General features: G+C 42.2%; 1 protein-coding gene across 25 annotated transcripts in view; it reads right to left on the bottom strand.

The window, feature by feature from the left end:
• Phf21a (PHD finger protein 21A) overlaps positions 1-26,694 on the bottom strand; it is a 179,456-nt gene that overhangs the window by 45,565 nt on the left and 107,197 nt on the right. For all 25 annotated transcript variants that reach the window (XM_051144157.1, XM_051144152.1, XM_051144151.1 and 22 more), the window contains one exon: positions 529-792. In XM_051144157.1, the coding sequence (XP_051000114.1) occupies positions 529-792 (264 nt within the window). The remainder of the gene's footprint in view (positions 1-528; positions 793-26,694) is intronic.

Raw genomic sequence — 26,694 nt, 5'->3', positions numbered from 1 at the left:
AACAAATCCCAGGAGGGACTGAGTCATTTCAGAACACATAGAAATAAATACCTCCAGAAATCTCCAGATGGAAATCATTTCATCTCTCTCTGAGATAGGATCTCATGAAGCCCAAGCAGGCCTCAAACTTGAACCTGCTGTATTGTGAAAGGTGACTGACTGACTTTGGAGCCTCCTGTCTCCACCTCAGAGTGCACAGGCATGTACCACCACACTGGGATCACACATGCACCACACATGCAGTGCTGAGGATCAAACCTATGACTTCATGAATGCGATCTGTGCCCTCTGCCAACAGAATCACATTCCTAACCCAGTCACTTAACTGCTGCTCTCTACAAGGCTCTTTATTTCCTTCTGCTGGAGGAAGGATCTTACGGCAGTGATAGTAAAACCCCCCAAAAAAACCCAGACATCTTGTTCAGTGTTAGTTGAGCTTAGGAGAGTTGAAATACGATCCAGTTCTATGTAACCAATAACTAGTCAATACCCAGCACTGAGCCTCGGCCGCTCCACCTACACCTTTACCTGTGATGCAGTCAGACTGGGCGGTGCTGCCGACTGCTGGGCGTGCTGCTGCTGCTGCTGCTGCTGCTGTTGTTGCTGCTGCTGCTGTTGTTGCTGCTGCTGCTGTTGCTGTTGCTGCTGCTGCTGCTGCTGCAGTGGCTGTAGTGGCTGCTGCTGTGCTGTTTGTAGTTTGTTTTCAGACTGTGACAATGGCTGTATCTGGAACTTGTCCGACTGCTCTTGCTTGACTATCAGGTTCTTCCGCAGCTGTTCAACTACTCTTTTCTACCAAAAGAACACAAACAAAAACCCATCAGAATGTTGTTCATTCTCCAATATCTTCCTGTAAGTAGCTTCACCTAACACTACAGCTAAAATTTACAGATCCTAACGTGAGCAACTCAAAGAACCTTATAGATTTCCATTAATACAAATCTCCAGTGTTATAAAAGATGTTTTATATATAAAAGAGCCTAAGGCATACAAATTAAAAAGTGAAGCAGAGCTCATCCTTTTCACCCTCCCTCTCTTCTCTTTTCTCTCCAGCCCACACCCTTCCTTTGAGGTGGCTTTACTGGGCAGTCCAGTGGGCCTTGAACTCAGCGCCATGCTTCAGCCTCCCAAATGCTAGGTTGTGGGGATAAGCCTTTGTAGCCAGTTCGGATTTCTGGGCCATTATCAATTCAGCATGTGAGGCTAGAGAGCAGAACAGCGCAGCAGAGGTGCAACTCTAGAGCCACAACATCTGAATTCAAGCCCAGTTTATATGCTGTTAGGTGCATGTTTTTAATCCACCTCTCCCTTAATGTCCTGGTCTATAAAATAAGATGAGGGCTGAGTGGTGGCTCATGCCTTTAATCTCAGCACTCAGGAGGTAGAGAAAGGCGGGTCTCTGTGAGTTTGAGGCCATGCTAGTCTATTTATAGTGAGTTCCAAACAGCCAGAGCTACATAGTGAGGCCCTATCTCAAAAAAAAAATTTTTAATAAAAAATAAATAAGAAAGAAGAAAATTTAAAGTCAAGGCTTTATCAACTTTTTAGACTGCATTTAAATAAAAACAAAACCAAAAATCAAAGATGTGGTTTTGGACACTTTCATTATTATAATAACCTATCCCTCCTTACCTGCTTCCTTTCTCCCTGACTTTCCTTTCTTTTTTTTGTAGGGCAACAGTTCTCAACTTGTGGGTCGTGACCCCTTTAGGGTCGAATAGCCCTTTCACAGGGGTCACCTAAGACTGCCAGAAAACATAGATATTTACATTATGACTCATAACAGTAGCAAAATTACAGTTATGAAGTAGCAATAAAATAATTTTATGTTTGGGGCTCACCACAACATAAAGGATTGTACTAAAGGATCGCTGATTTAGGAAGACTGAGAACCACTGGTGTAGAGTGTTGACCTCACATGAGCTAGGCAAGTTCACTGCCTTTAAGCTACAGCACCAGACTCTAGAGAGAATACAAGTCATCACCAAGTAAGAGCTACAAATACAGGGTTTTGTTCATATTTCCACTCTGTCGTGAGCAACATGCTGCTAAACAAATGTCCTGCGGAGTAACAGAACCAGAGAGCACTCACTGGCTCAGAGGGCCTGCTCAGTAACCCCCATCTGTGCAGGCTGCACCCTGACTCTCTCATCTCAATGGCTAGCAGAAAATAAAACATCCTCCAAGACCTCCACATGAACTCCACATCAGCGGCAGTCTGCTATTTCTGATAACAAAAGGTTGATATTTACTGAGACAGATTGTGACTAGAGAAAATGAAGCTTAGTGCCAGTTGAGATTAGAATAGTTTTGATTAATTAGCTTTTCAAGACAAGGGCTCCTGTATCCCAAGTTGGTCTCAAGCTCACTGTGTAGTCAAGGATGACCTTAAACCTTTGGAGTCCTTAAAATATAGATGACACCACCACAGCTAGTTTATGCAATGCTAGGCTGGAACTCAGGGCATCAGGTATATTAGTCAAGTATGCTACCAATGGAACTACACGCTGGCCCCCAAAGTAAAGCTTTCAATAAGTGGTTAAGTGTATGCAGAACAGCCAGTTTAACTTGCCAATTACTAATGTGCTCTAATCAACTTTGCCACCCATATTCTCCAAAGAACCCCAAACCAGAGGCTACTTCTCTTAGCACGTTGGAATAGTATAATATTCACAAAATGAATTTTTAAAACATTTAAGTCAATACTAAATACATTCTTCAAAAGTTTTTAAACAGGGTTACTGATTCTTTTCAGACAATGAAAATATCACATAAAGGCCATTTTTGGGGGAGGGGACGTTCTGTACATTACACCCCATACTAGCACTGCCTTTTAGGGCAAAACATTTTTTCTTAATGCAACCCAAGTTTTTGCAGAAGACATATGTAGAATAAAAAAATTAATAAACTATCAAATGCTTATAAAAATTTAACATTTACATCTTCAAAATTGTATTTCTCTTTATATAAAAGGCACTGCAAAAAAAAAAAAAAGGCACTGCAATGTAAGGGCTGCAGTTTATGGGAGGGGGTGCTGCAGATAATTGTGAGCATTGCACAGAGATGTTAACACTTGGTGCCTGTCTAAGCACTTAGGTGTTTACAAACTAAATAATTACTAGAGTTGCTTTCAGTATTCCTCCTCATCATAATATCAAGTATATGTCAGCAAAGAAGAGACTCCAAGAAATTAAAAAAAAAACAAACCAGAGAAGAGAAACAGGAGGAAAACTTGCCAAAGGAAAAGAGAAGGGTGGGGCGGGGACGAACTGAAGGAAACAGCACAGGAAACTAAATAATTACTGTACCAGGCACAAAAGAAAAGGGTGTTTCTATCCTCCACAGCCACCTTTAGGAACTGTAGTGCATTCTCATGATTGCTGCCTACAGAAGTGAACTACAATGAAGAGACAAAGCCCAGGCCCTGCTCCCAGGGTTGTGTGCAAGGGCTGGGAGCAGGAGAGGCACGAACCAGAGAGATACAGGCTAGAGTGCACTTCGGCCAATCAGACTCAGAAGCAGAGTGGGAGTCAAGTGAGTCATGCTGCACTCCTATCTGTTCCTCCCTAGAGCCGAAAGCAAAGCCCTGGAGACCTGCTGGTGGGGAGGGAAACTTACATCCAAATACTTGTCAAGTTGCATCAGTCCTTAGGAGGAAGGAAAAAAGCTTCTGGGTTGGACAAGTCAGATCATGTGAGCTGGGTAAAGTTTTCTTTAGAAGACAGCTCCGGTATTTCAAAGCATTGCCCAGACCAGAACTTCAATACCATCATCAGCATATGTTCTGTTTTTCTGTGGATGTCTGTAATTTTTGCAAGCTCAAGTTTTGGGGAATAGTGTTGTTTCTTATCACTTAATGTATGAGTGCAGTCAGAAAACCAAGGGTGGAAAGTAGAGAGCTCTGTTGCAGAGGCACTCCTTAGGCGGACGCGGCCAGCACAACATCAGCAAGGCAGGATTGCTGAGGGAGCACGGCATGCATGAAAGCAGCTTTTCTAAGTCCTACAGTCTCAAGAACAAACACAGAAATGCTTCAAAGGGATATGGACATGGGTTAGCACCAGATCTAGTTGAAAGTGTGGGAAGACAATAACAGTGTTTCAGAAAGCCTTACCATGTGTGATCAGGTGAGTCCTCAATGACCCCATACAAAGAGTTGCTCATTGCCCCAGGAGATGAGCCTACACTTCGATCACTGTGTTTGGAGCAAAGAAATCATGGCTTTCCTCTGTTTGATTTTGTTTTGGTTTGTTGTTTGTTTTCCAGCCATTACTGGAGGTAACACTGGTATCAACAGGAGACTTTCAATGGTGTTCACATATGACAGAGATCTTTGAATGTAGCTAATTACCTCATCATTATCCTGAAGTTTTCAGGAAAGGTCAAATATCACAAACTGGCATCTGACATTACTATACAGTTTTTAAAGGTATTTAAAGATTATTACTAGTAATTAATAATTAATTTGAGATAAGATCCCTCTACATAGCCCTGTATGTCCTGGAACCTACTATGTAGACTAGGCTGGCCTCTGACTCTGACAGAGATCTGCCTGGCTTTGCCTCAAGAGTGCTGGGATTAAAGGTGTGTATGGCTTTAAAACGTCTGTGTTTTTGTTGTTGTTGTTTTGTTTTTAAGAAGGAAGTGGGAACTGGATGCACACCTATAATCCCAGCACATGGGGAGGCAGAGGCAGGTTGGATCTTTGTTAGTTTGAGGCTAGCCTGGTCTAGAGCAAGTCCAGGACAGCCAGGGCTACACAGAAACACTATCTTAGAAAACAACAACAACAACAACAACAACAACCCAAAAAACAGGGGAATAAAGAAAGAAAATTTGGCAAGCATGATGGTAGAAGGAGGGAGAAATTAAATAGCTTCTAGACTTCTCTCTTTAGTGTATTTCCTATAAACAACAGGCCAGTATCACCTGCTCCCAGAAGGGCTGTCTGGTCCCGTCCCTTCAATCCCTCTGTCAAGTGCTCGATAACCCTCTCCTGTGACTAGCCCCTGACCTTCTTGACTCTTGCATCCCAGTTTCATCAGGGCTTATTCAGGCAGAAGAATTCTCAGGGCCTCCAGTGATCAATACTGTGGCGTTCAGCATGTTCACTTAACAAGAAGACAGGTCCAAAAGGAAAATACAGAAATGTATAGATCCAATAAACAGAATATGGGTTCATTTTCTTGTTATCCCAAGCAGCTCCTCAAGTTTCCTGGGACACAGAAGGAGATGGAGCCCGGGAGGACAAGCTCATCACCCAGTTAAGCCATCCCTTGTTCCCACTGTATCTGTGCACAAATTCTAGAGAGCATCTCTCAGAGGAAACTCAGGGACTAGGCCTTTTCCTCCACAGCTAGATGCTGGGGCGTCAAATCTCTGCTTTTGCACAAGGTCATGTGCTCTGTGCAACTTTATTCTGAATCAATTATGAGAAAACCACACCCACTCAAAACATCTTCTTTCAAAGTAATGCCTTAAACATTTACCCTTTCTCCCCAAGAACTAATCTATAATCTGAGAATATGACTGTACCTTTAAACCAGGGGCGGACAGAGAAGTTTTGAAACTAAAATGTCAAGAGCCAGTCTCATCCATCTCCACACCTAAAATACAATGAACGAATCCCCAGGTCTTCAGACCCATCCACTGTTCAAATGAAAACATGGTAATTAAATTTTGTGTGAACAGAAAAACTATGCTGGAAAAAACTGTATTATTGGCATCAGAATTTATTAGACGTCACTGAGGGAGGGAGGGAGTGTCCCCATGATGGAGGGGCATGTTCTGCTGTTCAACTGAAATTCAACTATTGCATTTACAGTGAACACATACTCACTAATGCTGAGGATGTAGCAAGCAGACACAACAGTCTTGAGAATGTGTCATACAATTGTCCTCCTAGGGGTGGACACAGGAGGACCCTAGGCTAGCCTAGAACAAGCAGAGACTGACCCTGTCTCCACATGAAACAAAACTGTATGTTACTGACATTAGTAAGGAAACTATAGTTCTGAACAAAAGGCATTTGTTATTTAAAGAAACAGAGAATTAAGTGAAGACTCCACCATTTTGTGAACAGAAACACAAAATACCATTTTATGAGCAAAAATATGATAAGAAAGCAGTAAGCTCATAGTAAACTCCCCTCTTAATGCAATTAAGGAAAATTCAATCAAAGAACACACGGCGACGCTGTTAGAGAGAACGTTCCCAGGGGAGTACAGGATAGAATTCTAACAGAGAGGAGGAGGAGGAGGAATATTGGTAGCAGTGGCTATAAAAAGACATTTTGCTAAAAATAATCACATTTTATTCACTTGTCAGATACTAGAAGGCTTTCCCCGGACTCTCTGAGATGAGTTTTCCTTAGAATTAGACAAACAGATTCTGCAAGGCATCAAGGAATTTGTACAGTCTGATAGAAAGGAATTAAGGAGCCAGAGAGCTCACATTACCAAAGCTCTTCCCAGTAATTGTCTGTGTGGATGTCTCACAGATGGCAGAGAACACACACATGTCATGATATTGACTAGACTGTGGCTTACCTTCTTAATTAAAAAGGGCTTTGGGGTTTACTCTTTCCAAAAACACACTTGAGCAGGTACAGCGGCTCACACCTCTAATACTGGCTCTCAGGAAGCTGAAGCAGGAAGGCTGCCGCAAGTTCAGTGTCTCCCTGGGCACTAGAGCAAGAGTCTGTTTTAACGCACTCCATCATGCACAGATGCAAGGCTGTTTGCACTAATGGATTTTACATTTCATCTCCACAGATTAGAGCTTTATCCGTATCACCGCAATCTACACTCCACATCTAATGGGGTGAGCCTACTGGAAGAGCACTTTATCATTTTCTTATTTAGCTCATTCACACTCTTAACAGATAAGCATAACACAGCTTCTTACCAAATTTGGTGGTATGTATGGCAATGTAGCACTAATAATATTGCTACAATGGGACTCTACATAGAGCTAGGGGTCCTGTGAGCCCTAGCTTACAACGGGAAAGGGTCAGCTATAGTTAGTCACAAGAGAGAGCTAGAGAGCCCAGCACACAGCATATATGTGAGTTGCAGCATGGTGACAGAGCATTTCTGTCATATATTCCAGGTCCCAATTCAATACTCATTACCATAAAAATATAATAGACACAGCATGTCAAGGCCAAACAGTAGTAACACGCAGATGACAAGGGAACACTGCATGCTAGGTGTAGTAGTTGTCACAGATTAAGACAAAAGGAGCCACAGTCCGAAGCTAGTCTCCTCAGATTTACACCTCTGTCTCCTTACACCCCAAGCCATACTGCACTGTCTTCTTTGCTTCAAGAAAATGTTAAGGATCCAACATATTAATGGCGGAGAGGGATTAGGGAAGTGTGAGGACAAAGGATGCAACTAATCAGGAACACAACTTGAAGATACAAATTTTCAACTCAAGTTGACAGATAAATGCTACTTTTATCTCAAATGTCAATTATATTCCAGTCACAGAGTTTTCAGACAGCAAATCAAATATTTTATTTCTTTGTTTCAAGACCTGAGACTTATTTGGCCCTCTTAAAGACTTGTTTTTGACTAGCCTCAGACTCAGAAGTAGATGCTCTCAGAGAGGACAGCCTATGTATGTCTCTTGGTAATCTGTTCCTGGCGTTTTCTTTTGGCTTCCTTCATTCTCTTAGCCACAAGTTTGGTGTATTCTGCAGGCCTCTCCTTGGTTTTCTTAGAGCATTGTTTTTTTCAGAGCTGTGCATTACTGTCTGTGTTGCAGAACACGTGGAGTGACAGGACGCTGACCCTTCGGTCCCAGGCTTCTTACCTTCTCGGTTTAAGAGATTTTTGACAACGCATTGGCCAACATCATCTTTTTTAGGGACTGAAAAGCTTTTGGATTTTGCTGGCTCTTCTGGGACCCAACCAACAAAGCACAGTGGTGTCTGTCCACCCAGGAACATCCTCCTCTCCCTTTTTTACAGCAACCAAGCTGAGAACACTCAGACTTGCGCATCCTCTCTCTAGCTCTCCTTGGTTTATTATTCAACAGCAGGTGCACTCTGCCATGTGCATCTGGACACCATGCTTTAAAGAGAAACCTTGTTTGTCGTTCCCACCATGAATACAGACCACACAACGCAAGTGTCACGGCTGGGAGCGTGGTGGCAAGCAGGGAGGCCTCGTGCCGGAGCAGTAGCTGAGAGCTTACATCTTAGTGGCAAGATGGAGGCAAGGGGGGAGGGGGGAGAGGGAAAGAGAGAGAGGAGAAAGGGAGAGAAAGAGGAAGGAGAAAGAGGAGACATAGAGACACAGAGAGATAGAGACAGAGAGAGACTGCCTCTGAGACCGGGCCTGGCATGGGCTTTTGAAACCTCAAAGTCCACCTTTAGTGACACATCTCCAACAAGGCCACACCCACTCCAACAAGTCCACACCTCCTAGTCCTTCCCAAACAGTCCATCAACTGGGAACCAAACATTCCAATATATGAGCCTTTGTGGGCTGTTCACTTTTACACCAGCACAGCACACATGTAGAGCTCAGGAGAGTCTGCAGGAGTACAATCTCTCATTCTACCATGTAGATCTAAGGGGGTGGGACGCAGATCTTCAGGGTTGATAGCAAACATCTTTACCCATTCACTGGATTTGTTGTTGCTGTCATTGCCATTTTAAATGATAAAAAACCAATATAGTATCAAGAGAGTGAATGCTACTTGTTGCATTTTATCTTGGAAACTGAACACATTATGAAAAATATATCTTTATGTTGAAATCTGGCCCAAAATACCTTGTATCTCTATGATGGTTCATAAATTAGATCATATAAAATAATATTTAAACATGAACTGACCCAGAAGAGACCTCAAACACTGTAATGAGGATAGCAGAAAACCATTATTAGTAAAAAACAAAAACAAAAACAAAGCGTTCATAGTCTGCACAATTTAGCTTTTTGCTACATAAGAAAACACCTGCTCGTTGTTTGTCCTACAATGAGCTATGACATGGAAGTTGCTAGTTTTTAAATTAAAGCTCCAGCTTAGCCAGAGTGTGTTTCCCTGTGACTAGCTGTTTATAGGGCACTGCTGCACACATCGCAAGCTTGTCACTTCTAATTCCATAGCTATATCGCACGACTTAAAAGGCAGCATTGCATTGTTTGTGTCAGAGTTGTCCCACACACTACTCAAAGCATGTCATTAAAGCTGCTGCTGCCCATTTCCTCACAAAAGAAGTGGATTCCAGCTAGCTACGGTTTAAAAATAGTGGTAACTTGTTGGGTGTGGTGGCATAAACCTCTAATGTAGTACTTAGGAGGTAGAGGCGGCCAGATCTCTTTGAGTTCAAGCCCACCCTGGTCTACACTGCACATTCCAAGACAACCAGGGCTAGATAGGTATACTCAAAAAAAGAAAGAAAAGAAAGAAATAACAGAGATGATCCTAACATCAGAAGCGGAACAAAACAGCCTCCCTGTCATTTTCAGGACTACTAGTCACAGAACATATTGCCTGCTCCTGGGCGTCGCTTGAGATAACGTAAGAGCTTCTCCTTTCACAGAAACACTTGACAGAACTAGATGAAAGATGAGGTAAATTTATGCAGAATACATCTACCAACTTACAGACGGGCCATTTCCTCTGCTGGCACCGCCTTTCAACAGACTTCAATTCTAAAGTTCTCTTGAGGGGGAAAAAAAAGTAGCAGTCGATGTGTATCATGGGGAGCAGTGCACATCTTAGAGAAAACAGACCCTGATGAAACTGATTGCTTTCCTGACATTTAAGCAAAAACAACTCTTAAAATCTCTTAAACTGTGGAACTTTTAATTAGAAGTATTTTAACAAAAGTGATCCTGAATAAGGTAGTCCTGAGGCTTCAGACATAACTTCATCATCTACAAAAAAGCCATAAGCACACTTTTCTAGAGCCACTGGGTCAGCAACATCTTTTAACTTCACCAGCATTCCGGGTCTGAGTTGCAGATTTTATCTCTTAGTTCTTGTTACAATCGCAGAAAAAGACAAGCGAACAATGTTGCACGTGAACAAGTGTTACAAATTGCTTTCTGATAAGACCCCACGTGAAACAACTCAGAAAGCACAAGCCAGGTATGTGGGTGGCTGCTGAAGTGGTGGGTGCTAACACACAGCTGAGACTTGTGACAGAAGATCACCTGTGCAGCTCTGTGCTCAGCCTGAGTTTCCTACGCCAGAAGCAGAAGAAACCTCAAGTTAGAACACGCTGCCTCTTGGTTTTAAATTGCCAGTACTAATCTTAAGTCTTAAATCAGCAGCAGCAGCAGCAGCAAAGTGAAAATAACCTCTTAGGGAATAAAATACACACACTATACACTTTCCGTCTCCTCTGCTTCAGGAAAACAGAGGCTTGTATAGTAGAAAGAGTCCAACCTAATTTTTGTTGCTAAAGATCTGTGACAGGTGCTGCAATCAGTTATTTGCCCAAGTCAGCCTCAGCTCTTGCAGCTTCTGTGAAAATGTTGTGCGTCGCCGCTCAGTGGCAAGCATGCCATTTCCTGGGGTTTCCCTCCTCCTCTTCAATGCTGAGCTGTGGTGTCTTGAAAATCTCAGTTATGTTATGTAAGCATGTTTTTGTTATAATCCCAGGTGTGGGGTATGGGGCTGATTCAGTGTCCACAGCAGCAGACTACTTGCCTTGTGCAGGCTCTGAGAGGAGCTCTTTGCCAGCTGCAGAGAGTTTAACTCTGAGGACTCTGAAGTAGGAATGAATGCCACAACCCAGAGGAGAGGGGAGCACCAAGAAAGAAGACTGCTGCTGCTCTCCCTGCTGCTCCTGGTTGGTGTCGATGCAGTTTGATGAGAAGTTGGAGAGATCCTGAAATGAAGACTGGACTTGCCCCAAGGAACCCAATGACCCTAAGCAGCAGGAAGCATTGAGGAGACCTACATCCCTTCTCCCCACTAACCTTTCTTTCCTACCCTGTATTGGGGTGTTGGAAGGTATTGGGGTGGATAAAGGTGGGTGAGAAGGGAGAAAGAAGTATAACAAAACTGCATTAAAATAAATTAAAAAGTATGTGCAACAGTGGTTACAGACAGCTAACGCACCATGGAGAATCTGTGTTACTGAGGGGTGGTTACACCTAGAGGTTCAAGCTACTCACACGTCCTGCCTTGCTGAAACAGGGTCTATTATGTAGCGCTGGCTGACCTGGAACTCTATTTAGATTAGGTTGGCCTGGAATTCACAGGAATCTACCTGCCTCTTCCTACCTACTGCTGGGATTAAAGTCGTGTACCACCATGCCCGGCAAGAATCCTGTATTTTGAAAGAAACTATTTAATACAAATATGCCCCTAATGATGTAATTTTTAGCCTATGTACCCATATGTTTATGCATCATTTTCCATTTGTCCACTCTCCACGCCAAATAAGATTCTTGAAACTGAGGGTGAATTAAAGTAACAGTAACTGATTCCAGCGGGGAAACAGAAGAACCTGGTGTTGGCTTATGGTGGTCAAGTTACAGCGATCTGATAATAAGGGGGCTTAAATAGGGAGTCTCTAAAATGAAAAACTAGTCTGCGCTGAACTCCACTGATCTAACCCACTGGGACTGATGGGAGCTGGGTGGCATCCAAGTAGATGGACCGAATGTACAGTGGTGTAGGACTCTAGGCCACAGGAGAATGAATCGTGTACTGGTCACCACCAGTCTCCAGATGCAGGAAAGTGTGGGGAAGAAGAGCCAGGTTCTTGGGGGTCTAAGGAAAAATGGGACCTACAGGGTAAGCTGAAGGAACAGAGCAGGAGAGAAGCCAGAGCATGCAGTATTGGGGAAAGGTCAGAGACAAGAAGCAGATTTTTGAGAGAAGGTTCTGGAATATACTATTCTGATGGCGCCCAGGGTAAAGTAAATGTCCTACTGTGGTTTCAAACCTGAAATGTCCCCAAAGGCCCATGTTTTTGTTTCTGTTTGAGACAGGGTCTCACCATGTACCCCTAACTGAGCTGGTACGGAGCTCAGAGACCCGCCTGTCTCTGCTTCCCATGTGCTTGGATTGAAGGTGTGCGCCACCGTGCCCAGCTTACCTACTGCTTGGGTTCTGAATGCTTAAATTCTGGCTAGTGGTACTACTCTGAAGGCTGTAAAGTCTTTGGGTGGATATTTTCCTCAACAGCTTTTCACTTTTTAAAAGAGTTACATATTTATTTAGTCTGTGTGTTGGGAGTTGAGGAGACCTTGCAGGAGCTGCTTCCCTCCCTTCCCATGTGGGTGTAGGGATCAGGCTCTAGCTGTCAGGCTCAGCAGCAGCACCTTTACCTACTGAGACTACACTAAGCCAGGAGCTCACAGACTGAACCAGACTGTCAGCCAGCGAGCCCCAGGGATCCTCCTGCCCCTGCCTCCCCAGCAATGAGATTACAGGCATCTGCTGCCACTCTAGATTTGTGCGGGTGCAGAAGATATAAACTCAGGCCCTCATGTTTGCACAAGAAGCATTTAAGCAGCTGAGCTGTCTCCTCAGCCCCGAGCAGAGGCAGGCTAACTGGAAGTTAGAGTCACTCTGGCTCCACACTATATCCTCTACCCACAGGGCCACCACCATCAGAGGGGTTTTTACCTCTCACTCCTGTAGCTGGGAACTCCAACCTGTCTTCCCAGCCACTTTGGGCTGTTCACCCTAAAATTATGAGCCAAACAAACCACAAACCATTCCTCCCTTACGCTGTTTTCATCAAATGTTTTGGTGACAACAAGGTAAAAACAGAGAGAGAGAGAGAGAGAGAGAGAGAGAGAGAGAGAGAGAGAATGCTTCTAACAAACAGTTCTGAGTACTTGGAAGGGCTGGGGATATCCTTAAAGAAACTGGACAGAGATGGAAACCTGCTATAAAATGCCAGAAAGAATACTGTACTTCCCTCACTTGAGACACTTTCCCTGGCAACTGTGCAGGGACACACACTGGACTAGCCTGACAGTGATGTGCTTCCCCATCCACGGTATGTAACAACAAGCCTGAGAGACTATTGCTAAATTTCTAGTCCTGAGCTGAAAGGGCTTCACCGCTGGAACAATGACTTCAGGTGAATAAACAGAATGGACACTGAACAGAATGGACACTGACAGTACTAACACTAGGATCTGCTGCACGCCTGTGGATTGTTTAAAAAGAACCATGTTTGTTCGTTTATTATATGCAATGGTGCTTTGCCTGAATGTCTGCGTGTGTGAGTGTATGTGAGCCCCTGGAATTGGAGTTACATAGACAGTTATGAGCTGCCATGTGGGTGCTGGAAATTGAACCTGGGTCCTTTGGAAGAGCAACTGATGCTCTTAACCCCTGAGCCATCTCTCCAGCCCCGCTACCCTGGCTTTTTAAAGAAATAAACCACAGGAAGCTTTACTTATCAGCCACTAACATGGGGCTAGATATAATTTTGTTGTTGCTGCTGATTTTTGAGACAAGGTCTCTCTAAAGAACCCTGGTATCCTGAAACTCACTGTGCAGACCAGCTGGGCCTTAAACTCACAGAGAACTACCTGTGTCTGCCTCCTGAGTGCTGGGCTAAAAGGTGTGCCACCACACTTGGGCTTGGATTCAAAATTTTTAGTCATTAACAGGGTTATCTTATTGTCATAAAAACTATACGGATGTGTTCTCTCTCCTCCCCAACCTCTCTCTCCCACTCTGCAAAGTGGCTAGGGTATAATACTACAATCCACACAAAGAGGTATTAAAACCTCCCTGGCTTTAGAACTGCTCCTAAGGACAATGCTGCCCCTCCCCCAGCAATCAGGCAAGCCCAGGGCTGGTCAGGAGGACTGCTGTGAGAATGACTTGCTTAGCCTCTACAGGCCTAACATACGTGATGCCAGGTTTACTCATCTCATCAGTAGGTAAGCACAGCCTTGCCAAGAGTGGTATGTTTCAGGCTTTGTAGGAACACACTGCCGGAGGATTGTTGTAGTTGCGTCATTCTGCAACGCTTTATTTCAGTTCTACGCTGAGCTGACAAAAGCACTCCATCAACTCGGCAGCCCAGCACTACTTAGCTCACCCTTCAGATGTTCTAGTGGCAAGAGCAGTTTCACAACATGGCCTGTAGTGTGATGCTAGCAACACAGATCTGTCTAAGTCATCAAGCCCTTGGGTATCTCCTGCTCTTTCTCCATTCTTGCTCCATCTCATTGCCTTTTCCCTACTAAAAATATTTCCCATGATATTTTCAACTAAAGGACATTAGGATTGAACTCTGTCTTGAACTCACAGAAATACACCTACTCTCAGAATTAGATGGAAATGCTATAAAGACCTAGCTCAGATGCTACCTGAGCTCCCTATATCTGCTTATAGTGCTCAAAGTGACAAGAGATGATTATTTCCATATCTTTTAAAAGAATCTAAGGCTGGGGGATAACAGTGTAGCTCAGTGGTAGAACACTTGCCTAGCATTCTCAAAGTTGTGTGTTGTGTGTCCATCACTCCAGGTGATTTAAGGATGGTCTGGAGCAGGTAAGTGGCTGCTTGGAAGAGAGCGCGGGGCTCTCTGATGTCTGGTAGGTTCAGTACAACAGACCCACTTGTGTGCAGGCTGTCAGCCCTGCCATGAGTCAGAGAGGAGGGGGCAAAGCTCTTTTAGGAAAGGAAAATGGAACAAATAAAGTGGAAATGAAGAAGTGACACAAAAGTACAGTGTTTAACAAGCAGCTTTTCTTGTGCTTGGAGGTACTCCTCTCCTAACCAGGGCTCCTGTAACAGGAAGGTGTCATTCCTGCACAGCGTGCACACCTATACTTCACAGGATGTTTGTTTGTGTGACAGTTATACAGTCATAATTTTAGATGGTTAGACCTCTGCTCCAGGGTTTACAAAAGATCACAGCACTTGTCACTCGTGGTGCAGGTAGAGGGAGATAGAGTAGGTGAGCAGTTCGTTTTTCTTTATAATTACACCCCATTAACCTTCCGCGTGAGAGCTCTCCTGTGCTTTCATACCAGCAGCACCAACTGGCTGCATTTGATAAGGCTCTACTGAGTCTGCAAGAACAGCACAGCAACAAAAGGAGTACTTCAATGCTGCAGACTCAAGCAGAAGCTGCATGCAGTGTTGTTACTGCCTCACAGGTTCAGTTGGAGGCAAAGAAAAGCCAAAACCAGAAAGCTGGAATGACAGGAACTGATTTAAACAGACGTGATCTGAAGATATTCTCATGATCTTCACAGTATTAAGACAATCACTTCAGTGGGTGTTTTTTTTTTTTTTTTGTTTTGTTTTGTGTTTTGAGGCTTTAATAATGGTGAGAGACACAGAACATAGTACTAGATACACTAAAGCTTCTAGGGCGACACAATTCCAAGGTGACCTATATCAAATTAGATCACATTGGGTCTACAGACTGCACATTGTAAAGGGTATGTATTTAGGAGTTTTAGTTGTTAAAGGTATTTCTCTTTATGTACTGCTCAGTGATTCACTTAAAAAAAAGTCAATTTGCATCCATCTTGACAGTGGGCACATAAATGATTTCCTTTTTGAGGGTGAGAGGAAAAAACCCATTATTAATGCATTCTCGCAGCGTTCAATGCGGTGCCAGCACTCCTCTCTGTGCACAGAGGCAGATTGGCGCCTCCCTGCCCTAAGCAAAGGTTAGGTGTGCATGCTTGAGCAGATAAAATGAAAGCCAGCTTAGAAAGTAGGTGCTGGCACAATTAATCTCCAATAGGATGCCAATTACCTGGGAAACAAAAGGTAGCTAAATTTGTACCTCTTTAACCACTGGCTTCCTAGCCCTCACAGCATTTCAGAGTAAGTTTTTCACCACTGTTTCTCGCATCTTTGCAGTCCTAACCACAGAGACCTAAGGAACAACAACAGCCAATGGCAACACTGCTGCTCATCATTAGCTCTGTCTCTTGGGCCACAAGTGTGCACAGGGACATGAGCATAAAATTCAACACAACCTGATGAGGAGACTGAAGGTTTGGAGTTCAAGCAGCATGTCAGTTCATTCAGCAGGCATCTTTAAAGTGCCTTCTGTTCTCTCTAAAGGCAAGATTCTATCATGTATCCAGAGTGGCATGAAAATCACTGTGAGGCCCAGGTTGGCCTCACATTCTCAGCAACCCCTACCTCAGCCTCTCAAGTGCTGGGATTATGATGATATATAACCTTCGCAAAATCTTGATTTTGAAAATTAGTGAGATGCTGAAGATGCATGGCGGGATGAGAGAATTCTACTGCATCCTTTTGACTTTTTCTATGAACACTTCCCTTGCTCAAACCTATACAAACCTGGGTTGTGGTATATTATTATAATACTTACCACAAAGGTTTTTTGTTTGCTCACTTTTTTCATCTATTTTATTTTATTTTAAAATTTTTATTAATTTATTCTTGTTACACCTCAATGGTTATCCCATCCCTTGTATCCTCCCATTCCTCCCTCCCATTTTCCCCTTATTCCCCTCCCCTATGACTGGAAGTTTCTGGGGGGGATTTCCTCCCCCTGTATAAGCTCATAGGGTATCAAGTCTCTTCTTAGTAACCTGCTATTCTTCCTCTGAGTGCCACCAGGTCTCCCCCTCCAGGGGACATGGTCAAATATGGGGCACCAGAGTTCATGTGAAAGTCATACCCCACTCTCCACTCAACTGTGGGGAATGTTCTGTCCATTGGCTAGATCTGGGTAGGGGTTTAAAGTTTACCGCCTGTATTGTCCTTGGCTGGTACCTTAGTTTGAGCGGGACCCCTGGGCCCAAATCTGCCTATCATAATGTTTTTCTTGTAGGTTTCTAGGACCCTCTGGATCCTTCTACTTTGCTATTCTCCCATGCTTCTCTCATCTAGAGTCCCAATAGGATGTCCTCCCCTCTGTCCCAGTTTCCTGGTAAGTGAAGGCTGTTTGCTCACTTTTTAAAAGCTCTCCTTAACCTCAATGTGAGAGATTGCTTTATAATAGACGGTTTATGTATGTTTTTAAAATCCACTATCGGAGGCATCATTTTACTCTTTTCTTACTGTGCCACATGTTGGTGTGTTCACAGCAGCACGATGCTAAGTGTGCACATGCCTGCCTGTTCCTGCTGGCTTCTCAGTGTCCAGATCCCACGACAGTCCATCCGGCTTCTCCTCCACGTAACCATGCATGCTTCTCATTTCTCAAAGAACGGAATTTCTTTCACTAAATGCTTGGTTTTAGCTTTCAAATGGCAGGATAAAATTCCACTCTCTAGAATCATGTTAAGAATCAGGCAAAAGTCATTTCTATCTGCTGTACCTAAGATGTATACTTTTGTGATAAAAGTAGACTAGCAATTGACATGACCATGGTTTAATCTACTAACATTTAATTTGTATAACTTATTTCTCCTAAACAGTTTGATAGCACTTTCAAAGCACTGGAAGTAAACCTTGTATTATAATTGAGTTATATGGTACAATAACTCATATCAGAGTAGAAATATGTGTGTGTGTAAGAATAATCTTACATTTGAATTCTATACCACTGCATCTAGAACTTATTTTGCATCTATATACAAAATTCTTTATCAGTGAATTAAAATTATCTTATGAGTGACAACTGAGGCATTAAGCTGAGGACTAGATTCACTAATCTACTTTTTGTTCTATCTTCCCTGTACATTTCTATATTCCCCCTTCTTTTTTGTCAACCACTTTCTCCAAACAGGATGTCAATGTCCAGTATGATGCAAGGAATGCATCCTGTCAGGTCTGATCCAAAGTCAGTGTCTGGTTCTTTTGTTCTGAAAGCATATAATTTCTCACAAGCATTATACAGTCCTAAAATTATAAGTGTATAAAAGGTGTGTGTGATGCATGGAACAATTAAGGCTGGATTTCTGCTCTTTGTAATGAGCAGGAAAAGAAGACATCTGTAAATCTTCATTCATGCCATATGAAGAATGGCATCTAATAGTAATTCATAGAGGTTCTTTAGTCAACAAGAATCATTGTCTAGGGCTAGAGAGATGGCTCAGTGGTTAAGAGCACTGTCTACTCTTCCAAAGGACCCAGGTTCAATTCCCAGCACCCACATGGCAGCTCACAACTGTCTGTAATGTCAAGATCTGATACCATCACACCAATGCACATAAGTTAAAATTAAATAAAATATTTTTAAAAAATTAAAAAAAAAAAAAGAATCATTGTCTATGCCTAGACATTCACGTTTCAGCCAGTCTCAAAGCCAGACCCATATGGTGGGATTAGCAATATAAGTTACCTGCTTGTTCTGCAGTTTAAATTCTTCACATCCTGATTGTAGCTGTCTCCCTCATTCCCTCCTGATCCTCCCTCCCTTCCTTAATCCCTCTCCCTCCACCCCTCCCTTAGAACTCAGACAGGGGAGCCCTCTTTCCCTAATATCTGACCTCAGCGTATCAAGTCTAATCTGTATGAGCTGTAACCTCTTCCTCTGTAGCCTGGCATGGCCGTCTTGCCAGGGGGAAGTGATCTAAGTTAGGTGGCCAGAGTGCATGGCTGAAGCAGTCCCTATTCTCCAGCCATGGGATCCACCAGGAGACTGTGCTACTACATCCAAGCAGTGGGTCTAGGTCCACATCATACATGGTCTTTGGTTGATGTTTCTGACTCTGTTTTGTACTGTAGTTAGTCTTTAGAAACCCCAGAGGCATGCAGAATATGGCATTTTAAAAGGTTTTTAAAAATTACTTTAAAGATTCATTGACAATGAGACAGGTTAACTCCTGGCAACACTCTGCCTACCTCAAAGAAGATGATGAGCATCAAAGACCCTCCTTATGGAGATGGCTTCAAATGTGGCAAACTAGCCACTGGGCAAAAGGTCCTCAATTCTACCACAGACAGAATACTGCCTAAAAAAAGGGCAAGCTTGGATGCAGGCAGAGTTGAAGGCCAAACTCTGCCAAGACAGGGTAAGCAAGTCCTCAATAGATCCTGTCTCACTAATATGTCTGTCAGATATATTGGACCAGAAGGCTGAAGAAGATGCTCCAACATTATAGAGAGTTTTGGGTGAGTATTCAGGTAGAAAACTATCTCTGTCATCTTTTCATTTGAGAAGCTACTAACCTGCACTCCCGGCATACTGAGATAATTAAGTTTACTCCTCAAGTCTCTGAGGGAGTTGAAGACTAGGTAGCTTAGTTTTACAATGAAGCTTAGTTGTTTACGGGGTAAGAAGTTTTTACATCTAGATAGGTGTTCTAAGTTGATAATGACAATATGTGATGGAGATTGATTTACATTCAGAAATTTAAATGCACCAAGATAGGAAAGATGTCTTCTTCAAGGCTGTCAAACACAAATAGCCAAAACACTAAGAATATAACATTTATATAATTCCTGATTGTGTCACGGTTCTTCTTGCCATAGGTAATCTATTGTGTGTGTATATGTGTATGTATGTGTATATATATATGTATATGTATAAAAATAAAATAATTTTAAAACAACAAACAAACAAAAAAAGAATCAGGCAAAAGCCAGTGTACTAGTTCAGGGTCTGTCGCTTTGACTCATTGCTGGGCCATCTGTTTATGTGCACTGCTTGTGTCACAGTACAAATCAACCTGCAGCTGGGCAGACCTGCCTCATGCTGCAAACTCATTCTGCAATTTCAACCTCCCTCACCGGCAATAGGTTCTCTTATTGGAATCTAAAACGACCACTTCAATCAACTAGAATCAGACCTTATTCTATTGCTCCTGTACAAGGAAAAATGATACACCACAGGCCCACGTGCAAACAAGTCATCTCAGCACTGGGCTCATGAGGAAGAAGGCAGTACAGTTTTCCACCTATCAAAACATTTTAGTACTATCAGCAGCAATCAGCCTGCTACACAGGAATATACATGCACATGTGGAGAGAGGCTGAAAAGATTGCTGAATCCCAGAGGACAAGAGGATGAACTGCAAATGCAAACTGCTCAGTCTTCTGTGGGTTTCTGTGTTGTTAGCCCACACATTTAATACAATTTAGGCAAGGCAAGGATGTGACTCATCCACAACTATTAATTTGCTTGCTGTTTTGACTGTTCTTCTCTAATCACCCTCTCACCTTAATTTTGAAAGATGTTAATGCTATGAATAGAATAGTGGACAGATCAAGGATGGAGAGGCTATTCAGTAAATATCCCTATTGGTATCAATATTAAAGAGAAGTGTATATGCCCATTCTTTAAGAAGATGCTGTTTGCTTCAGGGGCCATAAGATGCTCACGCAGTAAAGCCACTGTGCTCCTTATAGTGCAAACAGCAAAACTGTTGGAATATTATATGTAGGAAACAGAAAACCAAGTGGTTGCTGGGAATTGAACCCAGGACCTCCAGAAAAGGAGTCAGTGTTCTTAACCTCTGAGCCATTTCTTTAGAGTATACATTTTTTAAGCAATACTAAACCCAAGAAAATTTGTTCTTGATAAAAGTACTAACTGAAAATCACTACTCTGGGAAAGGTTAAGTTCTCCTGCTAGTGGGTGAGTGAGCATAGTATCCCAGGTGGATCTGTCACTTATGCACCCACTCACAATGAAAGAACGTCCCTGGGCTCTGTTCCTTATGAAAATGAAGCTTCTATGAGAAGGGCAATCTAAAACTATCCATAGAGGACTATAATATAGTTTAGAAGGAACTGCTGGCTCGATAGTCAGAGAGAACTAACTATATTGATAGTGTGGGGAAAAAAAAGCCTACAACACAAAAGTGAAAGTACCGCATTCCCTTATTTGGCATTGACTAAGCACAGGTTCATGAAGATTGATGCCTTCCAGAGATTTCTGCATGACAGTAGAGAGAAGTTCATCACATTATTCCTTTCAAGCCCCTCAGGTCTCAGTGTTCCTAAGCACTTTCCTTTCTTCCCAGGAATGAGTCACGCAGTGTGAACAGGAAAGCCTGCCCTACGCTGTGCTCAGGGAGTCACAGCCCTTTGCAAGGCTGGTGGCAACATGACAATTACTCAACAACTAGCAACATTTCTAGTCTGATTAAAAGACACTGAAAAAATGAGAATAATGATCCAGGAGACATCTTAATTTTTAAACTGGATAGAAAGTTGGGGCTACTTAACCCTCTCTCAACTGCCTCAGACTTGCAAGCAAAACAAAACAAAAAGCATTGGTAAAATGATAAGCCAAGGCAGTAAACTGTGAAGATGCCAGCAACATACTTAATATGACGAATTCGCTTCCACAGTACATGCCAAGGGATGCAGTGCTGTCTGGAAATCCTGTTCTCTCACCGTTACTGATGACAGCGAGATCCTACTTCTACCTCTTACCCGTGGGGACTCGCTGGCACGGGATAACATTCTTAAAACGTCCCAAGTTACTGCTGAAAATGACCACAGGCTATTAGCTGAAATGTGGGACTGCAGACATTATTTAAGGCTTTATAACATCCTTTTCAAAAACACACGAGGTTTGGGGTTGACCCTAAGCTTCCTATGCTCCACCAACTAATGACAACTGCAACTTGCTCTGGGAGCATTTCTGCTGGGATGCACACTCAGTCCTCAGTTCCTCATCACTTACTTCACACTACAGATCACGGTTTGTGCTGTGTGTGTGTGTGTGTGTGTGTGTGTGTGTGTGTGTGTGTGTGTGTGTATTAAAATGAAAATTTAGCTGGGCTGTGGTGGCACACGCCTTTAATCCCAGCACTCGGGAGGCAGAGGCAGATGGGTCTCTGAGTTCGAGGCCAGTGTGATCTATAGAGCAAGTTCCGGGACAGCCAGGGCTACACAGAGAAACCAACAAAGTTTTAAAGAAAGAAAAGGAAGATTTGACACCTTAAGTAGGATGATACCACACCAATAACTCAACAAATATCAACCATGAACAGCTATTTTACAAACATTACTGCAATAATACACTGGAGTTAATTAACATAGCTGCTTTGGAAGCAGAATATCACAGGCACGTAAGGACAAAAACATTAGAGCTATGCAGGGCTCCAGCAGAGCAACAAAAGGGAATGTGGGTTGAAAACCATCTAGGAACAGTGGGTCAAGGATTCTATGACTAGCGGCGTGGGACCATAAGACAGTCTACCAGGATTCAGGCAATGTGGGACACATTTACAACCTCAGAAGAAAGCAGTGTGTTCTATGATAGCCTAAACTATGTAACAAAATCTTGTCTCAGGCAGGAAAAAAAAAAAAAAAAAAAAAAAAGATGTTTTCTCACTAGGTCCAATGGCAGGACACTATATATCAACATATTAATAAGTTTCTATTTTAATAAATGATTGATGTGTACCCTGTTGGCTGTAATGAGATAAAACCCCATTGATAAAACCTAGGCCATAAATAATGGGACATTAATGGAAAGCAAAGCTGTATCAGGTGCTCGTGCTCCTGCCACACGCTCCAGACTGTGGTGTCAACAGAGCAGACAGTTTCCCCAGGAGAACAAAGCATTGCTAACTTTGCACTCCTCTAGCCTAGTAGGAAAGGAATCAACTACATTCCTTCCTCTTTCTAATGCTTGCACTTTTACAATTCTATTAGTAGCTCGCAGGTTTTTCAAGAGGAAAGCTGCATGTATCAGAATTAACTGGAACGAGGCCACGGGAGAATAAAACCAATAAGCAGCCTTGCTGTTCTGTACTTCACAGGGCTGTCACTCGTACTAGAAAAACGTCACTTTGAAGCCCTGTTTGCATTCCATTTTTAACTAGAAGGAAGAGGATGGAGGTCTTTGGTTTCTATGACAACCCAGATGGGCCATAATACAAGATACTTACAAATGTTCAATTGCAGGGATGCCAAATCAAATTAAGGCAGAGTTAGCACTACTTCATAAAAACTAGATGGGGAGAAAACAAAATACTTATGGCAGAATGATGCCATTTCTAGAAGTGGTTCTGAAGGATTTCACAAGAAAATATAAAGAGTAACTATTTTTAGTATAAACAAATAAGACAGTAAAACTAATATATAAAAATAAAACTCCGGTTTACATGAGTAAATGCTTTCATTAAAATTTGACTACTGGAAAATTACTACCTCACTTAATGTTTTTTGTTTTTGTTTTTGCTTTAAATCCCTCCCAAATGACAGGGATTTCATTAGTGAGTTGAATCATTGCCACCTGGCACACTGTGTTCAGCTCCTCTGTGTGACTCTGTCCACACTACATATTCATGAATTGTTTTTGTACCTGGCCTTCATAGCCCAAGGTAATTATGAGATGCCAATGCTCCAGAAATAAATTAATTTGTAACTTGTATTTACATTTTATAAAATTCACTTATTACTATTCTCCATTAGCAATTTATCAGTATCACTTTCTATTTATTAATTGTGACCTAAGAGTTACCCACAGTGAACTTTTGGTTTTTTTAAAGCATTATTTTGAAAAACAAACAAACAGAAACCATGTAGCCTAATCATCTGAGATGGGAAACATTTAGTGGTCAAAGCTGGTAAGATAGTTTATGTAACATGACAGAGTTTACCACTGGGGCAAGGTGGGCAGAGAGTCACATAGCCTTACAGAAGCATGAGGGAATGTGTCCTCCTGCTCTAAGTGTGCAAACACACAAGCGGATTCTGCACAGGGGATGTGTACACATGAGTGCAGGCACACATATGCACATACAAACTTCGGAGCTCCTGATTTATATACTTACTCAAGTCTCTCTGCAAAGGCAAAGCTGCAATTTATAATAGAAAACACAGTCCACCAAACAAAGCATCCAGTGTCTTAAATATTAAGCAGACTGACGGTAGTATTTTTTAACTTAATGTACAGAATAAGGTAAGTAACTACACGCAGATGTGTCTGCTGCAGAAATGTAACTAAGATTGAGCACTCTGACTTCAAACTCTTGGACTTGGAGCTCTGTTTCTACAATTTTCCTCCAAATGGCATGAGTCTGTTTAGAACTGTCTAGAAACATTCTGAGATTATAAAACAGGACTAGAATAATTCCCATTAACAGAACATTTTTAAAGCAAAGATATTTATTATTTTGAAAGAAAAACCTGTATCTGAAGGATTTTGTTTAAACATAGAAGCAAGAAAGTTCTGTGTAATATTCATAGGAAATAGTTTGAGCTGTAGGGAAAATTTTTTTCTTTTGACTCAAATAGGCTCCTTCCTTTCCATACCACCTTTGTGAACGCAGTTATCACTAGGCCTCCTCCCTTCAGGGTTAGCTTCTACAATAAAAGTGGGGTAATAGCTCACACTCCCATGGCTTCTAAAAGAAAACCTTTTATAAAATTAGAAGGTTGAGATTTCAATATCCATAGGACAGTGACCGTAAATAATAATAAATGGTTTAAAAACACCAACAAACTGACTGGTAAAGCACCATAAGCCTGGCTGGCCTGCGACCCTGAAGACAATGCCACTGTCATAAAGGGCAGAGTGAAGAAAGGCTGAAGTCTCACCAGGATGAGGAGCAGAACTTAGAAGAGATTAACAGTAAGAATGATGGATTATATAGAACAGCAGCAAAACGGAGGGCTGAGCACGACCCAACAACAAATGCACGGGGCATTTCACTGGAGAGGGACTGGCAAGACTGCACAAAGTCTTCATTAGCCTCTGCAGACATTTGCCCTTTATCAACTGTTTCCTATACCAGGATTTCCTTCTTGTGTGTTGCAACCTAATATTCTTCACCCAGGCAACTACAGCCTGTTTTGGAAAAGTTCCCTGTTTCAGAGCCTCAGTGCTGTTTCCATTTACAAATGCATCTTTATGGAAACATGTACCATTTCCAGAACAAAAATGCTTTGATATATTAAGTTTCATCCTTAAGTAATATTTTTAGAAGAGTAGTAATCTCAGAATCTTCGCTTCAAAATTACAGTTGGTTTTTTTTTTTTTTTTTTTTAGTGGAGTCGTAAAGTAAAAAATTAAAGATATACCAATGAACAAACATTTTCCCTATCTGTCTTGCTTTGGTTTATGTAAAAAAGAAAAAAAAAATTGAGAGGCTGGGAGGGTGGCTGGGGTATGAGGGGTGGTCAGGTTTGAACAGTGCATACTAAGTTGTCACTGGAGAGGCTCTGACACTGTATGCCAAGACTAGATAATGTTAATAAACTATGCAACATTACAGAAGGTACAAAAGGACTCTGTTCGCAACACAAGGAAATGAAAAGTGTTTCTTTCAAGCAATAGTTATATTGCCCTGATTTGAACATCACAACAAATGTGACCCATATGTATTTTTTAATGTTTCAATTAAAATGTTTTTTTGTTTTCTGACACAGAGTTTTTCTGTGTAGCTCTGGCTGTCCAGGAACTCGATTTGTAACCAGGCTGGCCTTGAACCCAGAGATCTGCCTGCCTCTGCCTCCTGAGTGCTGGGATTAAAGGCGTGCACCATCACTGCCTGGCCATTAAATATTTTTTAATCCAACTATGTATACTGGTAAAAGAATTATTAATATTTACTCTTTCATAAAAACTAAACATCACTGAAAAAACTTGATAATCAAACTTCTCTCTATTTACTTATTTATGAACAACGGGGCCTTGCTAAGTAGCCTAGGCTGGTCTGGAACTCACAATCTTCTGGTCTCAGCCTCCCAAGCAGTGGGATTACAGGTGTGCATCAGCACATTTGACTACAGCAGTTTTCTAAGAAATGGTCTGAGAAAACAGATGGTGTTTCTGTATAACAAGGCGAATCAATCTGTGATGTATTGGACCCAGTAACACATCTTTGCTTATTACCAAGGAAAACCATCTTACTTTTAATAGATAAGAAATGAGACGCTTCGGGGAGAGGGTGAAGACAAAAGGAAGTCACTGTTCTAAGATTATGGCACATAAAGTATGTTATTTCTTGTTAAAATTTTTTATTACATTTGTGGTGTGTGTGTGTGTGTGTGTACATAAGCACACATGTGCAAATGGAACACAATGTATGAGCCTTGCTAAGTAGAGGACAACTTGGGGAGTTGCTTTTTTCCTTACCATGTAAGCCCTGGGAATTTCAGGTTTGGTGTGGAGGACCTTTACTGGCCGAGACACCTGGCTAGCCAATTGTTGATATTCTTAAACAATCCGATTAGCAATTATAAGAGAGTCTAGCATGTGCTTTTCTTCAAAGGCTTTAGAGAATTGTGTTCATCTGACCTCTCATCCAACACAAACTCATTTTCCTTTGTGTTAGTTTGCATAGCACAGGAGTATTTACTTTGGGGTCTGTGGATGTAGCTCAGGAGCAGAATGCTTGCCCAGCACACAGAAAGCCCTGGCTTCATTCCGCAGAACCCCATCACCTGGGCACACACCTGTGATCCCAGCACTGAGATGTGGAGGCAGGAGGATCAAAGTTCAAGGTTACCTTTCCCTAAAATTTCTATTAAGGAATGACTGGGCTATTTACTTTGTTACAGTCTTAAATCTTGCTACAGGCTCATACTAGATCCTACCAAGACTGGGTAGTTTCCTCTGGTAAACTGTCTCTTCCAACTAAAGGAGCCATCCTCTCAGATCTGTTTGGAAAGCGGTTAGTACCTTCTGAGAAGACAACCTTCCCTCCCCCTTCCTCGCCCATTCACTCATACTCAGAGTCACGCAAAATTTATTCACACCCTTTCTTCCACTTACTGCCTATAAAAACAAAACAAAACCCTCAAACAAACCCTCAGGGGATAAACTTGAGTGCTGTGCATAAGAACCTTGTCCCTTACAACACCACTTCTCCTGCATAGACTTTTCTATGGAAAATGAGATTA

The sequence above is a fragment of the Acomys russatus genome, chromosome 4 (assembly GCF_903995435.1).
Source record: "Acomys russatus chromosome 4, mAcoRus1.1, whole genome shotgun sequence".
NCBI classification, from domain to species: Eukaryota; Metazoa; Chordata; class Mammalia; order Rodentia; family Muridae; genus Acomys; species Acomys russatus.
The sequence above is the reverse complement of the archived record's forward strand: the minus strand, read 5'-3'. Positions and strand labels throughout refer to the sequence as shown.